Source organism: Tursiops truncatus, chromosome 16 (assembly GCF_011762595.2).
Source record: "Tursiops truncatus isolate mTurTru1 chromosome 16, mTurTru1.mat.Y, whole genome shotgun sequence".
In the NCBI taxonomy this organism is placed as follows: domain Eukaryota; kingdom Metazoa; phylum Chordata; class Mammalia; order Artiodactyla; family Delphinidae; genus Tursiops; species Tursiops truncatus.
The window spans coordinates 37,607,577-37,625,721 of NC_047049.1; the positions used below are offsets into that span (position 1 = coordinate 37,607,577).

The 18,145-nt window shown below is 41.4% G+C and overlaps 2 protein-coding genes across 2 annotated transcripts in view; one reads left to right on the top strand and one right to left on the bottom strand.

Moving 5' to 3' along the window:
• The window catches only part of PTEN (phosphatase and tensin homolog), an 89,518-nt gene extending 83,629 nt beyond the window's left edge, over positions 1 to 5,889 (bottom strand). The window contains exon 1 of the mRNA XM_019938427.2: positions 5,384 to 5,889. Within this exon, the coding sequence (XP_019793986.1) occupies positions 5,384 to 5,462 (79 nt within the window). The 5' untranslated portion in view covers positions 5,463 to 5,889. The remainder of the gene's footprint in view (positions 1 to 5,383) is intronic.
• Positions 5,890 to 7,389: 1,500 nt separating this feature from the next.
• KLLN (killin, p53 regulated DNA replication inhibitor) lies at positions 7,390 to 14,702 on the top strand (the record flags this gene model as incomplete). Its single annotated transcript, XM_033842414.2, is given in 3 exon segments — positions 7,390 to 7,527; positions 7,530 to 7,908; positions 7,911 to 14,702. Coding segments are annotated over 3 exon segments (732 nt in total), but the record flags the coding sequence as incomplete, so codon positions are not given.
• Positions 14,703 to 18,145: the final 3,443 nt, after the last annotated feature.

Below are 18,145 nucleotides of genomic sequence, written 5' to 3' on the forward strand. Positions count from 1 at the left end.
ATTATGATTTTTAAGACAAGCTGTTACCATTTAAGTATTTACAATGTGGTAGGTGCTATGCTAAGTGAATTATTTACATTATCTCATTTATTCTTCAAAATAAACTTTATGTGGGTTGGTACCATCATCCTCATTTTACAGATATAACAGATTGAGAAAAGTAACCTACACAGTCATCCAGCTACTAAGCGGCAGTCAGGATTCCAACACAGGCAGTGTTGGTTCCAGAGCCTACACTGCCACCCTAAAATCTAAAATGAAACAATGTACAAACAGTGTGTAGATAAAACTAATACTCAATATTTTAATGTAATTTAAAATAGATTTAACCTTATTTAAAAATTATAAAACCACATCCACAAATGATCTCTAAAGAGAAAAAAGTTCAGTTTTTAGAAATATTACTATAGTTTCCTCACTCTGTCTTTATTTACATATATACACAGAGTATTCAAACACTTATAAGTTAGATTCACTGTCCATACCTGAAGTGATGACTACTGGTAAGAATTAAGTGTATAATCACTTAAAATATAATACATAAACAGTCTTTTTTTCCACACTATATACAGGTTAAGAATATTCTTTTGCTGGAAGGTGCACCACAGTATCCAAATCTCTCAATATTCTCAACACTACCAACAAGTGTATACCTAATACCGTGAAGATGTCCACTCATCTCTTAATGCAAACTGTTGCAAATGAAGTGAATTTGCCTTAACTATACTGAACTAAATTAAGACTTTCCATATAAAATTAATTTACCCCTAAATTATGTTTATTCTTCTTATACTAATATTTTTCTAACAGCCTTTTTTAATTCCAGTGCAAATTATTTTAAAAGAACCAAACTGCCAATAGCTTTTCTGTAACCCATGAAAAAATTCCAAAAATTTGGGGATATGTGAATAGTCAAATCCAATATACTAATTTCACCTTTCCTGACAAATGAAAGTACTTTACATTAGTAAATGCATATACATATTCAATACTTAGAGAATCACAGACCAAAACACTTTTGACCACCTAGCAAAGAATGCATGTGGCACTAATATGGCCTAAATAAAGGAATTAAGGACATCAGTTTGCTCAGCAAATCCTTGACAACTTAGGGTTGTTCGGTCTAACATTACTGGTGTTTCTGATAGCAACTGTGTTAACCTCAAAGCTACCACATAGAAAGCAACTGTAAAACAGAATATTTAGTATCATAAAACTGAATATTTACTGAAACCATTTGTGACCCCAATCTCACAAGCTGATACAAATGTCTTAAGTCACTATCCTTAGAACAAATCCTAACACCTTTTCTTAATGAATTCATACCACAAAAGAATACTGATTTTACTTAAGTTTATCTAACAAAAAAAGAGACAGGAGAAAATAAAGAGTGACGGTTCTATGAAATAGAAATAAAACTTCAGAAATAATGGTGGCTACAGGAAAAAAAAAACACACCAAATAAATTTCTTACACCATCATTAATAACGTATTTTTCTGGAAGCTAAATTCTTACAGTACAGCCAAGGCCTAACATTTCAAGTAAGTGAAAAACTGTCATATGCATACAAACTTCTAAATTTCTTTTCACAAACTCAAATTTCACATACAATACTAATATAAAAACATTCCCTACACTGCTGTCTTACTAAAAATGCAAAGGCAATAATTTAAAAATAGAATGTTTACTGAGAGTGATTTAATGTAGAAACTTTGTGAAGTGATCTTCCCATAATAAATACTCCTACGTTAAAAAGTCACTGAAGTGACTACTTCTTAAGTTGCTTAGAAATTATTAAAAAGTATTAAGCTATCATCAAATGAACAAATAGCAAATGGGGCAAATCTCAAAATGAGGACATTTGAAAATCAGTACTAAAGACTTCCAAAAAGTAAGAAATTTTATAACATTAAGAGGTTTATATTTTTTTGTGTGTGGTTAATGGGAAAAAGCAGATACTATACGGTTCCACACAAGCATTAAAGTATCACCAGCTACCTTGAATGTTGTTAAAATAAAATTTTGAAAGGTAATACACACATATGCACCTTTCTTTACTATCTTTCTAAAACTATTTAAAGTTAAGGTGATTATACCTCACCATATTTTATATTTACTTAGTATTTATTTAGTGTATCATAAGCAATGTTAAATCTGCACTGATGACTGTACTACTGTGCAAACTTTTACAATGAACAGCAATAAAATTCCTTTTTACTTATATTAAGAGTTATATAAACTGTAAATTCCTCTCAGATGCGCTTTATTCTTTAATACGCTTTATGAAAATGAAGTTTATAAATTACTGTATAGCAATTAGGTGGCCCAATTATGTTGCACAGGAAAGAAATACAACTTAACAGATACAAAACAATGTAAATTAAAATTGTGAGTAGAATCTTTTTTCAAAAAAAACCTCACAATAGTCATTTCAGTAATCACTAATCTTAAAAGATAATACAGCTAACTTCAATAGCTCCTGTACTCTCTACGAATTAAAAAGTATTCCCTATGAAGATGCAAACTTATCAAACTTATCCATTAAAATACAACAGAAGCCTAAAGTTTCCATGAAATCTAAAGACAATGAATTTTTTATAGTCTCATGTTTAATACTACTTTCCAGACTAACATATTAAGGATAAAACCCCACCAACAAACTATTTTTAGAATAATTCAATTCTGCAAAAAAAATTAAGTAAAGTATGGTCCTCAATTTTCCTCTGAGGAAATCACTTCATTATTGATCTTTATAAAAATACTCCAATCACTACTTTCATAAAAGAATTTAACTTTGAACAGGTTAGCTGTTGAAATAGATACTACATACAACCTGCTAGAGAGATACTACAACCTGCTAGAGACAAAGCCTTCAATGGCCATTTTAATTTTCCCCCCACCACAGTAAACACAAAACACTAAAGTGAAACCAAGCAAACTAAAGTGCTTTGGTATTTCAAAATTATTGGAAGTGCAACTATCAAAAAAGTAAACCCTTTACTGACTTCCCTAAGTGATTTTTTTTTCACATCAACATTTGGCTCAATAAAACCACAACTCTAGAAATTAAGTGTTATTAGTCATTTGATGCAATATACGATAATGCTTTCTATGCATACCATAACTAAAAGGACAGTTTTAGAGAAAGTTGTAAGTCACATAAATTTCATACACAGAGGCACACACACTCTGAAATCAAAGGAGAAATGGCTAATCACCTCACTGCTCATATATAAGAACCTGGTAGAATGTTAGTCTTATAACTCTGATAATTTTAAATCAAATGTGTAAAGCAAAAATAGCATAAACATATTCTGAATACTAAAAGCAATCTGCCCAACAAACAGCATTCTAGAAAATTTTTTGAATGGGGGTTTATTTTAAAAATTTAAACATTTAATTAATTTGTTTCTATACATCTAGATGACTGTCAAGTCATACCAATAGCAGACTATTTTTGAAATAGGTTACAAATCAGAAGAGTTTTTTCATAATTATCTTCTGGGCAAGCGGGTCAAGTTCAGCTTTAGTAAAGTTTTTCAATTAATGCAACTCCAAACTTTCCAAATATTCTTTTAAAGTATCATTTTTTAACCTAACAGAAAACTTACGTTGTGTGTGTTGTAAAGCTACTTCTTCAGTAACTTTTATCTTCATTTCATACCAAAAACTGGGGCAAAATTAGCTGTGCACATTTATGTGTGGATACATAATCCAAAGGAATAAAACCTCTTCAGATATGTAACATTTTCTTCAAAAAAGTCTTCCCCACGGTTTTTACCTGGACGTATAGACACTTTAGTGTCACTCTACCTTTAGGCAAAATGTTTACTGATACTTGCTAAGAAACCATTTTTATTAAGACTATTAACACTTATGCAATTATGTAGTTTTAAGTAAGTATTGTCCACTGCTACAATTCACAGCACCAAATTTTTTATCTTAATAGAGGCCTTAATAAAATGCTTCAGTCACCTCAGACCAATAACTTAATCCTGTTCTTCATGCCTTACACTGGCCTACCAGTGAGTCTCAATTCCTACGATACTTTCCATTCTGCAAAAAAGGAGGGCTCTATCGCCATCCTTGATCAAAACCGGTTTATTATACCTGAAACTGCAAAGACTCATGCCTTTCGATAACCACTATCTTTTGAAATATAAAGGCCTAACTTTTAGACAACCAATTATATACCACTGAAACTCTTGGGTTTCTGTCTTATCCAACAAGCTGACTCAGTAAATTTAATACACCATATGAAAAAAGCGAACACACCTACAATCCGAAGCTGGAGTGATCCACTCTTGCCAGCATTTCTGGTTATTAGCTGGTAAATTATACTTATACTGATATTCTACACAAGCCAGAGTAAAGTTAATGGATACCCAAAGGTGTCACAGGACCTGAAACCTAAATAAGGTGAGTGTCAATTCTGGTATCACAATAATACTTAAATTTCAAGTGAAACTGAAGTTTAATCTCTGCAATCACCATTTGCTACACACAATACCCTTGAACCTACACAACATTATCATCTGGGATCAAAAACCACTCAATCTCCATTCTATTATGTGTCACAAGAGCACTGAATATACAGTGCTACTGAACTGCAAATTTCATGCCCTATCCCACATCAGCCCAACACGAGACAAAAAAAGCAAATTTAACAAAGATCTAGTAAGAGCGCCTTTGAGATGTATCACGGTACTATTGATTTCAAGCTACAAAACTTCTAAATGCGATTCAAAGTTGTAATTAACTTAGTTTCAACATACAAACCTACTTTTGCCTTCAAATGAGCACCATATATGCTAAAATGATTCTCTCTCTAAAGTTATGCAAATCAGTTCGGTTCACAACTCACATTTTAAAAGAATCTATCAATGCAACTCAGGAAACTAAAAGCAATCACTGCAAGATTCTGATGCAATATGCGTACGCGCAACACTAATTTTCATTTTAATCTGATCTATACCCTTGATCTAGGGCCTAAAGCCAAGATTTAATCGAAATATGCTCAACCTCAAAGCATCTACTTTTCTGTTCATTTAGCAGACCGGATTACCGAGCTCACTAATCCACTAGCAGTGTACTGTATTCTTTATTAACGGACAATAGCCCTTAGGGAGAGTCCCCACAGACAGACTAAGAAACCCATCAGTGCCTTGACACTTGCAACCAGGCAAGAGTTCCGAATAGCCGAACACACCCTAGGTTGAATGCATTCAAAAGAGGCACAAAATACACATGATCTAGAAATCCGACCAGGGTTAAATGTCATAGTCACCCAAACTATGGACATTTTTCGCATCCGTCTACTCCCACGTTATAAGAGAGAGTGACAGAAAGGCAAAGAGGAGCGGCAGCCACAGAAATGGATACAGGTCAAGTCTAAGTCGAATCCATCCTCTTGATATCTCCTTTTGTTTCTGCTAACGATCTCTTTGATGATGGCTGTCATGTCTGGGAGCCTGTGGCTGAAGAAAAAGGAGGAGAGAGATGGCAGAAGCTGCTGGTGGCGGGGCTTCTTCTGCAGGATGGAAATGGCTCTGGACTTGGCGGTGGCTGATGCCCCTCGCTCTGCTGCCGCTTGGTTCTGGACAGCAGCCGGGTAATGGCTGCTGCGGCGGCTGCTGGATGGTTGCAGCGACTGGGCCTGCTTCTCCTCAGCAGCCAGAGGTCTGGCAGCGGCGGCAGCGGAATGGGGAGAAGAATAATCCTCGGAACGGCTGCCTCCTCCGGCGGCCTCCGGAGCCCGGGCCAGGAGGGGTGCGGCGGCGGCGGAGGGGAGGTTTAAAACCGGCCCGGGTCCCTGGATGTGCCGCCGCCGCCGCCGCCGTGTTGGAGGCAGTAGAAGGGGAGAGACCAACTCTCCGGCGTTCCCAGCCCTGGAAATGGTGACAGGCGACTCCGACACCCTCCCCGGAGCTGCAGCCGCCGCCGCCGCCGCCGCTTCTCCCCCCCGCTCCAGGAGCGGGAGGTGCAGCCGCCGCGCCTCAGCCGGCTCCCGCCCGAGTCCACAGCTTCCACCTTCCCTTTCAGGAGAAGCCGAGGAAGAGGCTGCACGGTTAGAAAAGAAGACGAAGAGGAGGCGAGAAACGCCGCCGCTGCCGCCGCCGCCGGCCGGCCGGCTCCCCGAGGGCGCTGCCCCCGCGGCTGCTCACAGGCGCTGAGAGGGGCTCTGGGCCGCGGCCGCCGCCGTCTCTCATCTCCTTCGCCTGAGCCCGGCCTCGCCTCACAGCGGCTCAACTCTCAAACTTCCATCATGGCTGCAGCTTCCGAGAGGAGAGAACTGAGCGCTGCCGCGTCCCAGCGCCCGAACGTGTATCCTGCCGCAGTGCACAAAGAGTCCCGCCACATCACCGCCCGCCGGCCTGCCCGCCCCCTGCGCCGCCGCGCCGGGAGCCCAGGCGCCTCGGAGCCCAAGGGGAGGCGGGAGGCGGACGGACCGCGCCGGGGGAGGGAAGGGCAGAGCAGGGGCTGTAGGGAGGGGGCAGAAGCAGCAGCTCCGGGTGCGAGCGCCGAGTCCCCAACGGGCAGGCGCACTGAGCATGCCCAGTATGACTGCCTGGAGCTCGCTCGGGCTTGTTTCGAGGCGCCCGCCTGTAGCTGCACTTGCTGCGGGTGCTTCTGCAGCAGCCCAGGGTGGGGGGAACGAGCTGAGCCACGGCCGAAAAACCCAGCCACAGGCAGAGTAGGCTGTTGCGAGGGGGAGAGGGGGAGCGAAGGTGAAGGCTGTGGCCGGTTCGTTGAGCAGTGTCACTGACTTGAGTCTGAGGTTACCTGTGCACAGGTGGAAAAGACCAGGTGACTGCTATGGTCAGGGTACAGGAAAACGCAGGGACGATCCCTGCAGCGAGGACACCCCTCCCCCTGCCTCCACCTCCAGATTTCCCCGGCACGGCCTGCAGCCTCCTTCTCCTTATGCACGGATGTCGGATCACGATCGTTCGCAGGGATGTGACTGCAGCAGCCCTTGCTGAGAAATCCCACCTCTCCCCCCATCCCCACCCGTGTCCTCAAGGTGTCAGTCTTAGTACAAAGAATAACCCCCTATTGTGTCTCCAGTGTGTATCACCTCATCCGGCTCCCTTTCACCGCCCCACCTCCCGCTTCCCCGGCACTCGGTTCATTTGCCCTAAAAATGAAAGCTCCCAGCGGAGCGCGCTGAGTGTGAGCACATCGCCCCTGAATTTCTAGATCCCAAAGGGCAACTGTCCAGGTGAACTGAAAGCGGATCCCCGAGGATGGGATGCACGCCGCAGCCCCCTGCATTTCCCCCGGAGAGCCGAGCATCTCTCCCCTCGGGGTTCCAGTTGGGTTCACCGCTCCGAACTCAAGCTCGACCCTTAGCGGCTCCTCGCCCCGCCCCTTTTGGGCCGCAGTGAAAACCCGGCTGGGTGGATCGCCCCGGGGCCAGGTTCCGCGCTCCCCTAGCGGGTCAGTGCACGCTAGAGACCGGGGTTGCAGGGCGGGAGTATGAATTACGGGACGGTAGGAAACTGCAGCCCCAGCGAGTGGGCGGAGCCGAGGAGACCTAGGAGGGTTCAAAAGGAGGTGGAGGGATACACGGGCCACAGTCGGAACTACTTTCAGGAGGAGGTCACGTGTGTTCCTAGTTGGGGAACTTTCCAAATTCCCACTCCCATTTGATAGCTCTAGAGGCAAGTGCTTCGCTTCCTTTGCCCAGGGTGCTCCCGCCATGTACGGGTAGCTGGACCCCAGAGCCTACCCGGTTTCGGCGGAAGAATAGGCTCAGACGATCCTCCCGCCGGAGCGCTGTCGGTGCTGGCGCCTGAGGAGCTGGTTACACAAGCACCCACATCCAAGCACGTGCCCCCGCCTCCTCTCACCTTGGCTGCCGCCGCTGATTCTTGCGGATCTCGGAGCAAGAGTTCCCAAGCTGGTCGCACCCTTTCCTGCTACCCACAGAGCAAGCTAGAGGACGGAGACCTGAAACTCCGAGCTCTGGATCCGCTACCACTGCGCCTTCGAAACCGTGGGAGAAGGGGCTGGGCCCCGGGGGTCTGGCGCATCTTCCTTGCTAGTGCCCTGCCCCCTAGGGCGAACCTTTCTGGTGCTGTACTCGCGGGGCAAAGGGTATCTACTGCAGCAGCCCGGTGATTGAATTCAACGATGTTGCGACAAACTTTCAGTCACTACTGAGCTGGTGAGCGCGCCCCACCTACTGTAGACTCAGCCTAGTGACTTATCTGGTCGGAGAACCTAGTCCATGGCCTTCAGCCCAGAACAAACTTGTCAAGTCTGCTTAGAGCTCGGATTGTTTGACCTAAACCGCGAAAGATCTGGTTCGGAAATGCTGAAAATTAGAGCACATTTACCCTGGCATCGATCGGCTGCAAAGTGAGTGGTCCACCGTCTGCTTGTAGAGAGTGGGCATCAGTACCATTGTAGGAATTCTTTCTTTCCCCTGGGAAGTAGAACTCAAGGAGAATTTGAGTCCAAAAGTATTTAAGTTGATACCTAGACTGAGGCGCTGGTCGTTTCTTAGATCTGAGAGAATGGGATCAATTTGCATGTGTGTTGCAGTTATTGTGAATTGATGCCTAGGAAGGTCTAAAAGAGGATTTATTCAGTGTATGAGAAAGAACACATCATAGTTGTAGGCAGCCCCTGAAGACTAGAAACCTCAAGAGAGGTACCGTAGAAGCCACAGACCATTACCTAACTCCAGGACTACTTACTAATTAAACCAGGGATATTTACACTGTTCTTAGAGATCTCTGAGGCTTCATAAAACTTTGAATTTGTATGCAACATCCTTTTAAGATAGCCCTGCAGGAGTTAGCCACCTGCTGAATCTTCAGTCTTGATATTTATTGGAGCCTGGTTTTGTGCATGGTCCTGGTCAGCTTGGGGGAAGGAGGGGCCACAAGTGGAAAAAGAAATGGAGAGCAACCTAGAAAGAGTAGGAGAAAGGCCTCCCTTTGGTTTCCAAAGATGAAAGTCCTGACCACACAGCCTAGATAAGCTAGAGATTTTTTTTTTTAAATAAATGTATTTATTTATTTATTTTTGGCTGTGTTGGGTCATGGGCTTTCTCTAGTTGCTGCGAGCAGAGGCTACTCTTCGTTGCAGTGCACGGGCTTCTCATTGTGGCACGGGCTTCAGTAGTTGTGGCTTGCAGGCTCCAGAGCGCAGGCTCAGGAGTTGTGGCACACGGGCTTAGTTGCTCCGTGGCATGTGAGATCTTCCCAGACCAGGGCTTGAACCCATGTCCCCTGCACTGGCAGGCGGATTCTCAGCCACTGCGCCACCAGGGAAGCCCTAGAGATTTCTTTATTTTATAAATAACCAAGGATAAGTCCCTGATTTCTAGGTGTTCCACTAGATTGCATGGCAAGAACCTGAGAGCTACGCTCAATTGATTATCAACTACTGCTTGGTGAGGAAAGGGAAAATGAAGATAAAGTTAAATGAAGGCAAGTGATTAGGGAGGGGTAAAATGTCCCACGTTTGTTTTTCCAGTTGCTGATCTTGTCCCCAGAGTTCCTGTTATTAGCACTGCCCTACTTTGCCCACCCCTCTCCCCCCATTCCATGTGAAGATTAGTCTCACAGTATCTGAGACGTTCTGAAATCCACTTCCTAGGAGGAAAGTGGATTCATTCCTGCCCTGTTGGTGTTTTGGTGTTAGGCCTGAGGAGAGAGAATCCTTTTCAATTCCTGTGGCACAGAGTTATTCTGGAGCAGAGAGGGTGTGCATCACCAGTACTAACATGCTGGAATATGAGACTGGCCCACAAGCACTTCCATCTGCTGAAAGAAGAAACTGGAAAATGAGTTTTGCTGCTACTCTAAACATCAGGTCCCTCTACTTATCTCCATGGTGAGTGAAAGGACCACCAATGTTGGCAGATATTTGACCAGCCTGACAGCAATACCAGGTGGTTATTAGAAGTTGCTGAGTAAAAAATTTCCTCCCCTTCCCAGTGTTAAGTGGGTTCCTGAAGGAAATCCTTTTTTAATTTTTGTTTTTCTTCACTTTGTCCTCCTACCCAAGAAGTCTCCATATGCAGGTGGTAGAGCTGAAACCTTTAAATAGCTGACACTATCTAATGTACATAAAGTTTTTTAAAATGTTTTTTTCAAGTTCAGTTGCAAATATCTGCTTGGCTGTACAGATATTACAATACATTGGTTTCTAAACACTTCAGTTATTTACCTGTCTGGATTCAGACTGCCCTGGGGAGAAACAGAAGCTGGTAACAAAGGGAGAATTATATAAAGCTTCAGGGAGACTAACCATACAGAATAATTAGTGAACAGGAAAAACCAGCTTTAATTATAGTTTCTAACAGCTGATTCCAAAACTGTATTGCTACTGCATCCAGAGAATATCTAAAGAAAATTCCTTTCTTATTTTCTTTGATAAGTGAAATGACCAGCAACTCAATGGGGATGATATAAATAGTTGATGTGCTCTTTGTAGGTCCTGCTGCTAAAATGTCTTTTGTTGAACACTGATTGCTATAGTGCCTTTCTCATCTCACACACACTGACCTTTCAAATAGAGATCTAAAGCAATGGGTTCAATTTTTAAGTAATCTTCTCTATTTTTATCTGCTTAACCACTGTTTTCTAAATAATACAGAGTAAAAAGTATATAATAATTATATATTTTAACTTAAACCATCCCATTCTTCCAACGGTCTGAAGACTTTTCCCTTATTTCAGTTATCCTAATTACAAATATTCCTGTTGTTTTAAATAAAGACCTTTTGCTTACAACATTTCTCCAGAAGGTACCAGTATGGATCATACAAGCAACCACATCCTAAAAGAGAATTTTCCATTGTTGCCTACAAGTTCTTCATGCCCTAATCTCCTGGAGCTATTTCAGATGGCACTTGTGTCTCCTTTCACATCTCAGTAGAGAGGTGTGCTGTATGAAATATCACACAAAGAGAAATAAGGGCTGGGCTGGGAGAACCACAGAGCAGACTAGGCACTCACTATGTCCAAGTGGCATTTAGAAATTGTGACTTGGACTAGAGAGTGATAGAAAAGAAAGACCTAACATGACAAGACAGCTTAGATTGTTTTAGTTTCCGATCTAACACTGGCTATTGGATATTCCACTCTGGTCCCCTTAATACTAACTCTAGCCCTAGGAACACATTTCTTGCCTTTTAGCTCTTCCGATAATAGAAAAAGATAATAATTTTTATGTTACCAGCAGATATTGGGGCATTTACCAGGTGCTTCACAGAGTAGCCCTCATTGGTCCAGGTATAGGAGGGACACTGAGAAGGAGTCAAGGGTAACTATTGCCTCACTCCTACAAATCTTTCCCTTCAGAACATCCTTCTGGCTTCTGAGGTATCACTTTTTCTGGTAACAAAAAGCAACAAAAAACCTTTTTGAAAGAGAAAATGCATGGTTAAAACTCTATCTAAGGGACTTCCCTGGTGGTCTAGTGGTTGAGAATCCGCCTGCCAATGCAGGGGACGCGGGTTCGATCCCTGGCTGGAGAACTAAAATCCTACATGCCAGGGAGCAACTAAGCCCACACACCACAACTACTGAGCCTGTGCACTCTGGAGCCCACCCGCCACAACTAGAGAGAAGCCTGTGTGCCACAACAAAGAGCCCACACCACAACGAAAGGTCCCACATGCCACAATGAAGATCCCACATGCCGCAACTAAGACCTGACACAGCCAAATAAATAAAAATTAAAAAATTTAAAAAAAAACTCTATTTAAGGTAGCTTTTTTGTCTGTGTTGATGGTATAGGGTCTTAACTCCATTTAGTCATTTAATGATTCAATCAACAAATATGTGGGAGTCTTATGTGCCAGTACTAATAATGCTAAGCTCTGTGGACAGAGCAATGACTATAGCATAGAGGGTCCAGCCTTTACGGAATTTAGTCTCCTTGAAAACTTGGCTTCTTTGTCTGACACTGTTGCAACCTCTTCACAGTCTAGGAGTAAAGTTAAAGCTGTAGAAAATACCCTAGTATTTGATAACTGTTTCAATTATCTATTGCTGCATAACAAACCACTGTAAACTTGGTGGCTTAAAAGAACAACCACCATTTATTTTCTCACAATTTTGCAATTTGGGAAGGTTACAGCTGGACAGTTCTTCAGCTCCCCCATGATGTCAGCTGGGTCAGACATGTGGTTACGTTCAGCTATGACTTTGGCTAGGGCTGGAATGTCTGTGACATTCCCCACATGTCTGGCACCTCAGCTGGAGCACCTGAAATGCCTGGGGGCCTCCCTCTCTTCGTGTGACCGTTCATCATTCAGTGGTCCAGCCCAAGCATCTTTGCACAGTGACTGAATCCCAAGAGGAAGAAAGCAGAGGCTTCAAGCCCTCTCCAAGGCATGGTTCAGAAGTCCCAGGATATCACTTTCATTCTATTCTCTTGGCCAAAGCAAGTCACAAGGCCAGCCCAGATCCAAGGGGAGAGGAGTCTCACTTCTTAATGGAAGGAGTGGCTGGGATAAGAGGAATTATTGGCAGTCAGATTTGGAAGCACTCTACCATAATCCACCCTCTGGCCACAACTGTTCACACATACACACCCACACACAGACATGCAAAAGACACTTACTTCCTCCCCCGCAAATTACCATTCTGTATAGCATTGGCTGTAAGGTCTAGGATCTAGTCATACACACTAGGCCCAGATGTGAATGAGGCATTTCAGATGCTGTTCCTCTTCATCTGGAGATCCATGAACTAAAAAGACAAGTTACAATACACAACATACAATGCTGAAACAGGGATAGAATAAATGGAATAGATACTTCTTTTCAAAGGTTGGCAGGGGGAAATGGAAGGCACATAGCAGTCATTAGTCTGTAGCAATTCTGAAAGCCAGCCAAGCGCTGTCATCCTGACTCTAAGGATTTGGTTCTCCATTAGGGCCTGGTTCTTCTCCCTGGGAGTAGTTTCCTAATCCACTGTTCTTGGCTCCCTGCTCTGGGGTCTAGCTGACCTCTGAGTCAATCTTCCTTTTTCATAAGAAACTGCCTGCCCTTTACAGTTGAATAGCTCTCTCAGCCTGCTTCTTGCCCATAGAAAGTTGGGGGCCCAGAGGCTTTTTTTTCATTTTGAACTGTCTCCTCCTTCTTTGGTCCAAGCTCCTGGTGCTTTTATCAATAAAATTCTTTTTAAAAGTGTGTGGGTTTTCAATGACTCTAATTGGAGTTCACTCCTTGACCACAAAGCAACATCCAGAATTCTTTCAAAAACAAACCTCTGTCTACATTGGGCCTTTATCTAGGTGACTGCTGTTGGACCACCCTTAAGATTCTTAGAAGCCCTTTTAGTCTAGATGAGAGGGTCTATGAAGCAATGTCTTAAGTTTTTTAGAGGTCTCAACAGAGTTTTGATTAAATCTTTTCCTTGAGGTCACATTTTATAGGCAGTCCCTGAGGCCATTTCTTAATTTGAGACCTTTTGCTGACTATAAAGACTCTCCTAGGTCCTGTATATTTCTACATTCTGCTTAAAAACTGAATAGTTCTTTTTTTTTTTTTTAACACATTTCTCTCTTGTGATACATGACACATCACTAAAAGAAGCCAACTGACACTTTGAACATTCACATTGAAAATCTTTGCCAGGTCTACAAGTTCATTAGGTACATTTTCTATGTTTTACTGCACACAAGTGCAAATGTTTCCAAACATTTTGCCACTACATACCACCACTTAGCCAGCCTCCAGAAGCAATTTCCTCACTACTCTTATAGCTTCCATTGAGATCCCTCAACAAAATATTAGCAAACCAAATTCAACAATACATTAAAAGGATCATACACCATGATCAAGTGGGATTTTTTCCAGGGATGCAAGGATGGTTCAACATCTACAAATAAATCAACATGATATATACCACATTAACAAAATGAAGGATAAAAATCATATGATCATCTCAATAAATACAATAAAAGCATTTGACAAAATTCAACATCCATTTATGATTAAAAAAATCTCAACAAAGTGGGTATAATGAGAACATACATCAATATAATAAAGACCATATATGACAATCCCACAGCTAACATACTCAACAGCAAAACGCTGAAAGTTTTTCTTCTAAGATCAGGAACAAGACAAGGATGCTCACTTTCACCACTTTTATTCAACATAGTATTGGAAGTTCTAGCCAAAGCATTTATGCAAGCAAAGGAAATAAAAGGCATCCAAATCAAAAAGGAACAAGTAAAACTGTCATTTGCAAATGACATGAGATTATATATAGAAAACCCTAAAGACTCCACCAAAAACCTGGTAGAACTAATAAACACATTCACTAAAGTTGCAAGATATAAAATCAATATACAGGGACCTCCCTGGTGGCGCAGTGGTTAAGAATCTGCCTGCCAATGCAGGGTACACAGGTTCATCCAGGAAGATCCCACATGCCATGAGCAACTAAGCCCATGTGCCACAGCTACTGAACCTGTGTACCACACTACTGAAGCCCACACACCTAAAACCCGTGCTCTGCAACAAGAGGAGCCACCGCAGTGAGAAGCCCGCACACTGCAACAAAGAGTAGCCCCTGCTTGCCACAACTACAGAAAGCCCACACACAGCAACGAAGACCCAATGTGGCCAAAATAAATAAATAAATGTATTAAAATTTTTTTAAAAAATCAATATACAAAAATCAGTTGCATTTCTTACACTAACAATGAACTATCAGAAAGAGAGATTAAGAAAACAATTCCACTTACAATTGCATCAAAAATAATAAAATACTTAGGAATAAATGTAACCAAGGAGGTGAAAAACCTGTACGCTGAAAACTATAAAACACTGATGAAAGAAATCAAAGAAGACACAAACAAATGGAAAGATAATCTGTGCTCTTGAATTAGAAGAATTAATATTGTTAAAATGACCATACTATCCAAAGCAATCTACATATTCAATGCAATTTCTATCAAAATTCCAAAGGCATTTTTCGCAGAAATAGAACATACAAACCTAAAATTTGTATGGAACCACAAAAGACCCCGAATAGCCAAAGCAATCTTGAGAAAGAAGAACAAAGCTACAGGCATCACACTCCCTGATTTCAAGCTATCTTACAAAGCTATAGTAATCAAAACAGTATGGTACTAGCATAAAAACAGACACATAGACCAATGTGACAGAATAGACAGCCCAGAAATACATCCATGCATATGTGGTCAAGTAATTTACTACAAAAGAGGCAAAAACATACAATGGGGAAAGGACAATCTCTTCAACAAATGTTGTTGGGATAACTGGACAGCCACATGCAAAAAAATGAAACTAGACTACTATCTAACACCATACACAAAAATTAACTTGAAATGGATTAAAGACTTGTATGTAGTAAGACCTGAAACAATAAAAGTCCTAGAAGAAAACATCCGTGGCAATCTCCTTGACATTGATCTTGGCAATGATTTTTTTACATCTGACTCCAAAAGCAAAGGCAACAAAAGCAAAAATGAACAGCAGGACTATATCAAACTAAAAAGCTTTTGCTCTTCAAAGGAAATCAACAAAATGAAATGGCAACTTACTAAATGGGAGAAAATATTTGCAAATCATATATCTGATACAAGGTTAATATCCAAAATATATAAAGAATTCATACAACTCAATAGCAAAACAAACAAAAAAAAATCCAATTAAAAAATGGGCAGAAGATCTGAATAAATGTTTTTCCAAAGAAGACATACAGATGGCCAATAGGCACATGAAAAGACGCTAAGCATCATTAATCATCAGGGAAATGCAAATCAAAGCCACAATTGGATATCACCTCAAATCTGTTGGCTATTTGAATGGCTATTATAAAAAAGAAGAAATAACAAGTGTTTGTGAGGGTGTGGAGAAAAGGGAACACTTGAGCACTGTTGGTGGGAATGTTAATTGGTAAAGCCACTTTGTAAAACAATGTGGAGGTCCGCCCCAAAATTAAAAATAGAACAACATGATTCAGCAATTCCACTTCTGAGTATTTATCTGAAGAAAGCAAAAATAGTCATTTGAAAGGATATGTGCACTCCTATGTTCGTTGCAGCATTACTTCCAATAGCCAACATATGAAACAACCTAAATGTTCATTGATGGATGAATGGATAAAGATGTAATACATGTACACACACACACACACACACACACACACACACACACACACACACACAATGGAATACTATTCAGCCATAAAAAATGAAATTTTGCCATTGGCAGCAACAGGAATGGACCCTGAGGGCATTATGCTAAGTGAAATATTAATAAGTCAGACAGAGAAAGACAAATACTGTATGATCTCACTTATATGTGAATCTAAAAAACAAAACAAACAATAATAATTATTTAAAAAAACAAGTTCATAGATACAGAGAACAGATCAACAGATTGGTGGTTGCTGGAGGGAAGGGGAGAGTTTGGGGTGGGTAAAATGGATGAAGAGGTTAAAAGTTTCAGCTATAAAATAAATAAATCCTGGGGATGTAATGTACAGCATGGTGACTGTAGTTAATAATACTTATTGCATATTTGAAAGTTGCTAAAAGAATACATCTTAAAAGTCATCATCAGGAGAAAAAAAGAAAAAAAATTTTGTAACTATTTATGGTGACAGCTGTTAACTAGGCTTATTGTGGTGATTATTTCTCAGTGTATATCGAATCATTATGTTGTACACCTGAAAGTAATATAATGTTATATGTCAATTACCCCTCAATTTTTAAAAAAGAAAGAAAAAATAGTTCCTGCCCAGACTAAGGAGACATATCAACTAAATGCCAGTGTGGGATCCTGGACTGGATCCTGGAACAGAAAAAGAACATCACTGGAAAAACTGGTAAAGTTCATATAAGGTCTGTACCTTATGTTAATTTCCTGATTTTGATAATTATTCTATGGCTATGTAATCTATTTATATTAGGGCAGCTGAGCGAAGAATATATATGAACTCTGTCTGTACCATTATGCAACTTTTCTGTAAGTTTAAATTGCTTCAAAATAAATTTTTAAAAACTAAATTAAAAAAATAAATTTTAGGAGTTAGAGTTCCCTCATCACCTTTCCAACCTCCACCCAATGCTGCGTCCCAAAATCAATGCCACATGTTTTAGATTTTTGTTATGCCAGGGTCCAACTTTCAAACATCAATTTCTATTATCTGTTGTGCATAACACACTACCCCTAATTTCATTTTTAAATAAATGAGCATTTCAAATAAATGTAGCAGCTCAAAATAGTAACAACCAATTTTTTTGCTCACCATTCTGCAATATGGACAGGATGATGGTGACAGCTTGTCTCTCTTTCGTGTAATGTTGTTTGGCGTGGCTTGATTTGGGCTGGAGGATCCAAGATGGATTCAATTACATGTCTAATGCCTTAGCTGGAGTGGCTGGGATAGCTAGGAGCTGGCTGGACCTAACTCCCTCCTTACTCTCTTGTCCTCTAAAAAAGAGGCACACTACCTCCACGAGGCCATTCTCTTCAACAAGGTAGTCAGACTTCTTCACGTGGTCATTATTTTCCAAGAGAGCAGAAACTAAAGTTGCCAGGTCTAGGCCCAGAACTGTAGTAGCATCATTTTTGCCTCATTCCATTGACCAAAGCAAGTACCAGACCCATCAAGATTCAAGACTGGGGAAAAAGACTTTGCCTCTTGGTGGTAAGCTCGTAGAGAGATGGAGGAACTGTTGATGGTCATCTACCACTGTGACCCTAGCTCTCTTCCTTATTTTAAAAAAAAAAAAAAATTATTTATTTATTTAATTTTGGCTGCTTTGGGTCTTTGTTGCTGGCCGTGGGCTTTCTCTAGTTGCAGCAAGTGGGGGCTACTCTTTGTTGTGGTGCGTGGGCTTCTCATTGCAGTGGCTTCTCTTGTTGCGGAGCACGGGCTCTAGGCACATAGGCTTCAGTAGTTGTGGCACGCAGGCTCAGTAGTTGTGGCTCGTGGGCTCTAGAGCACAGGCTCAGTAGTTGTGGCGCATGGGCTTAGTTGCTCTGCGGCATGTGGGACCTTCTCGGACCAGGGCTCGAACCCATGTCCCCTGCATTGGCAGGAGGATTCTTAACTGCTGAGCCAACTCTTCAAATCAGACAGTTTTCCATGGTCAATTCTGCCTAGACTCTATCATTTAAGAAACACCACT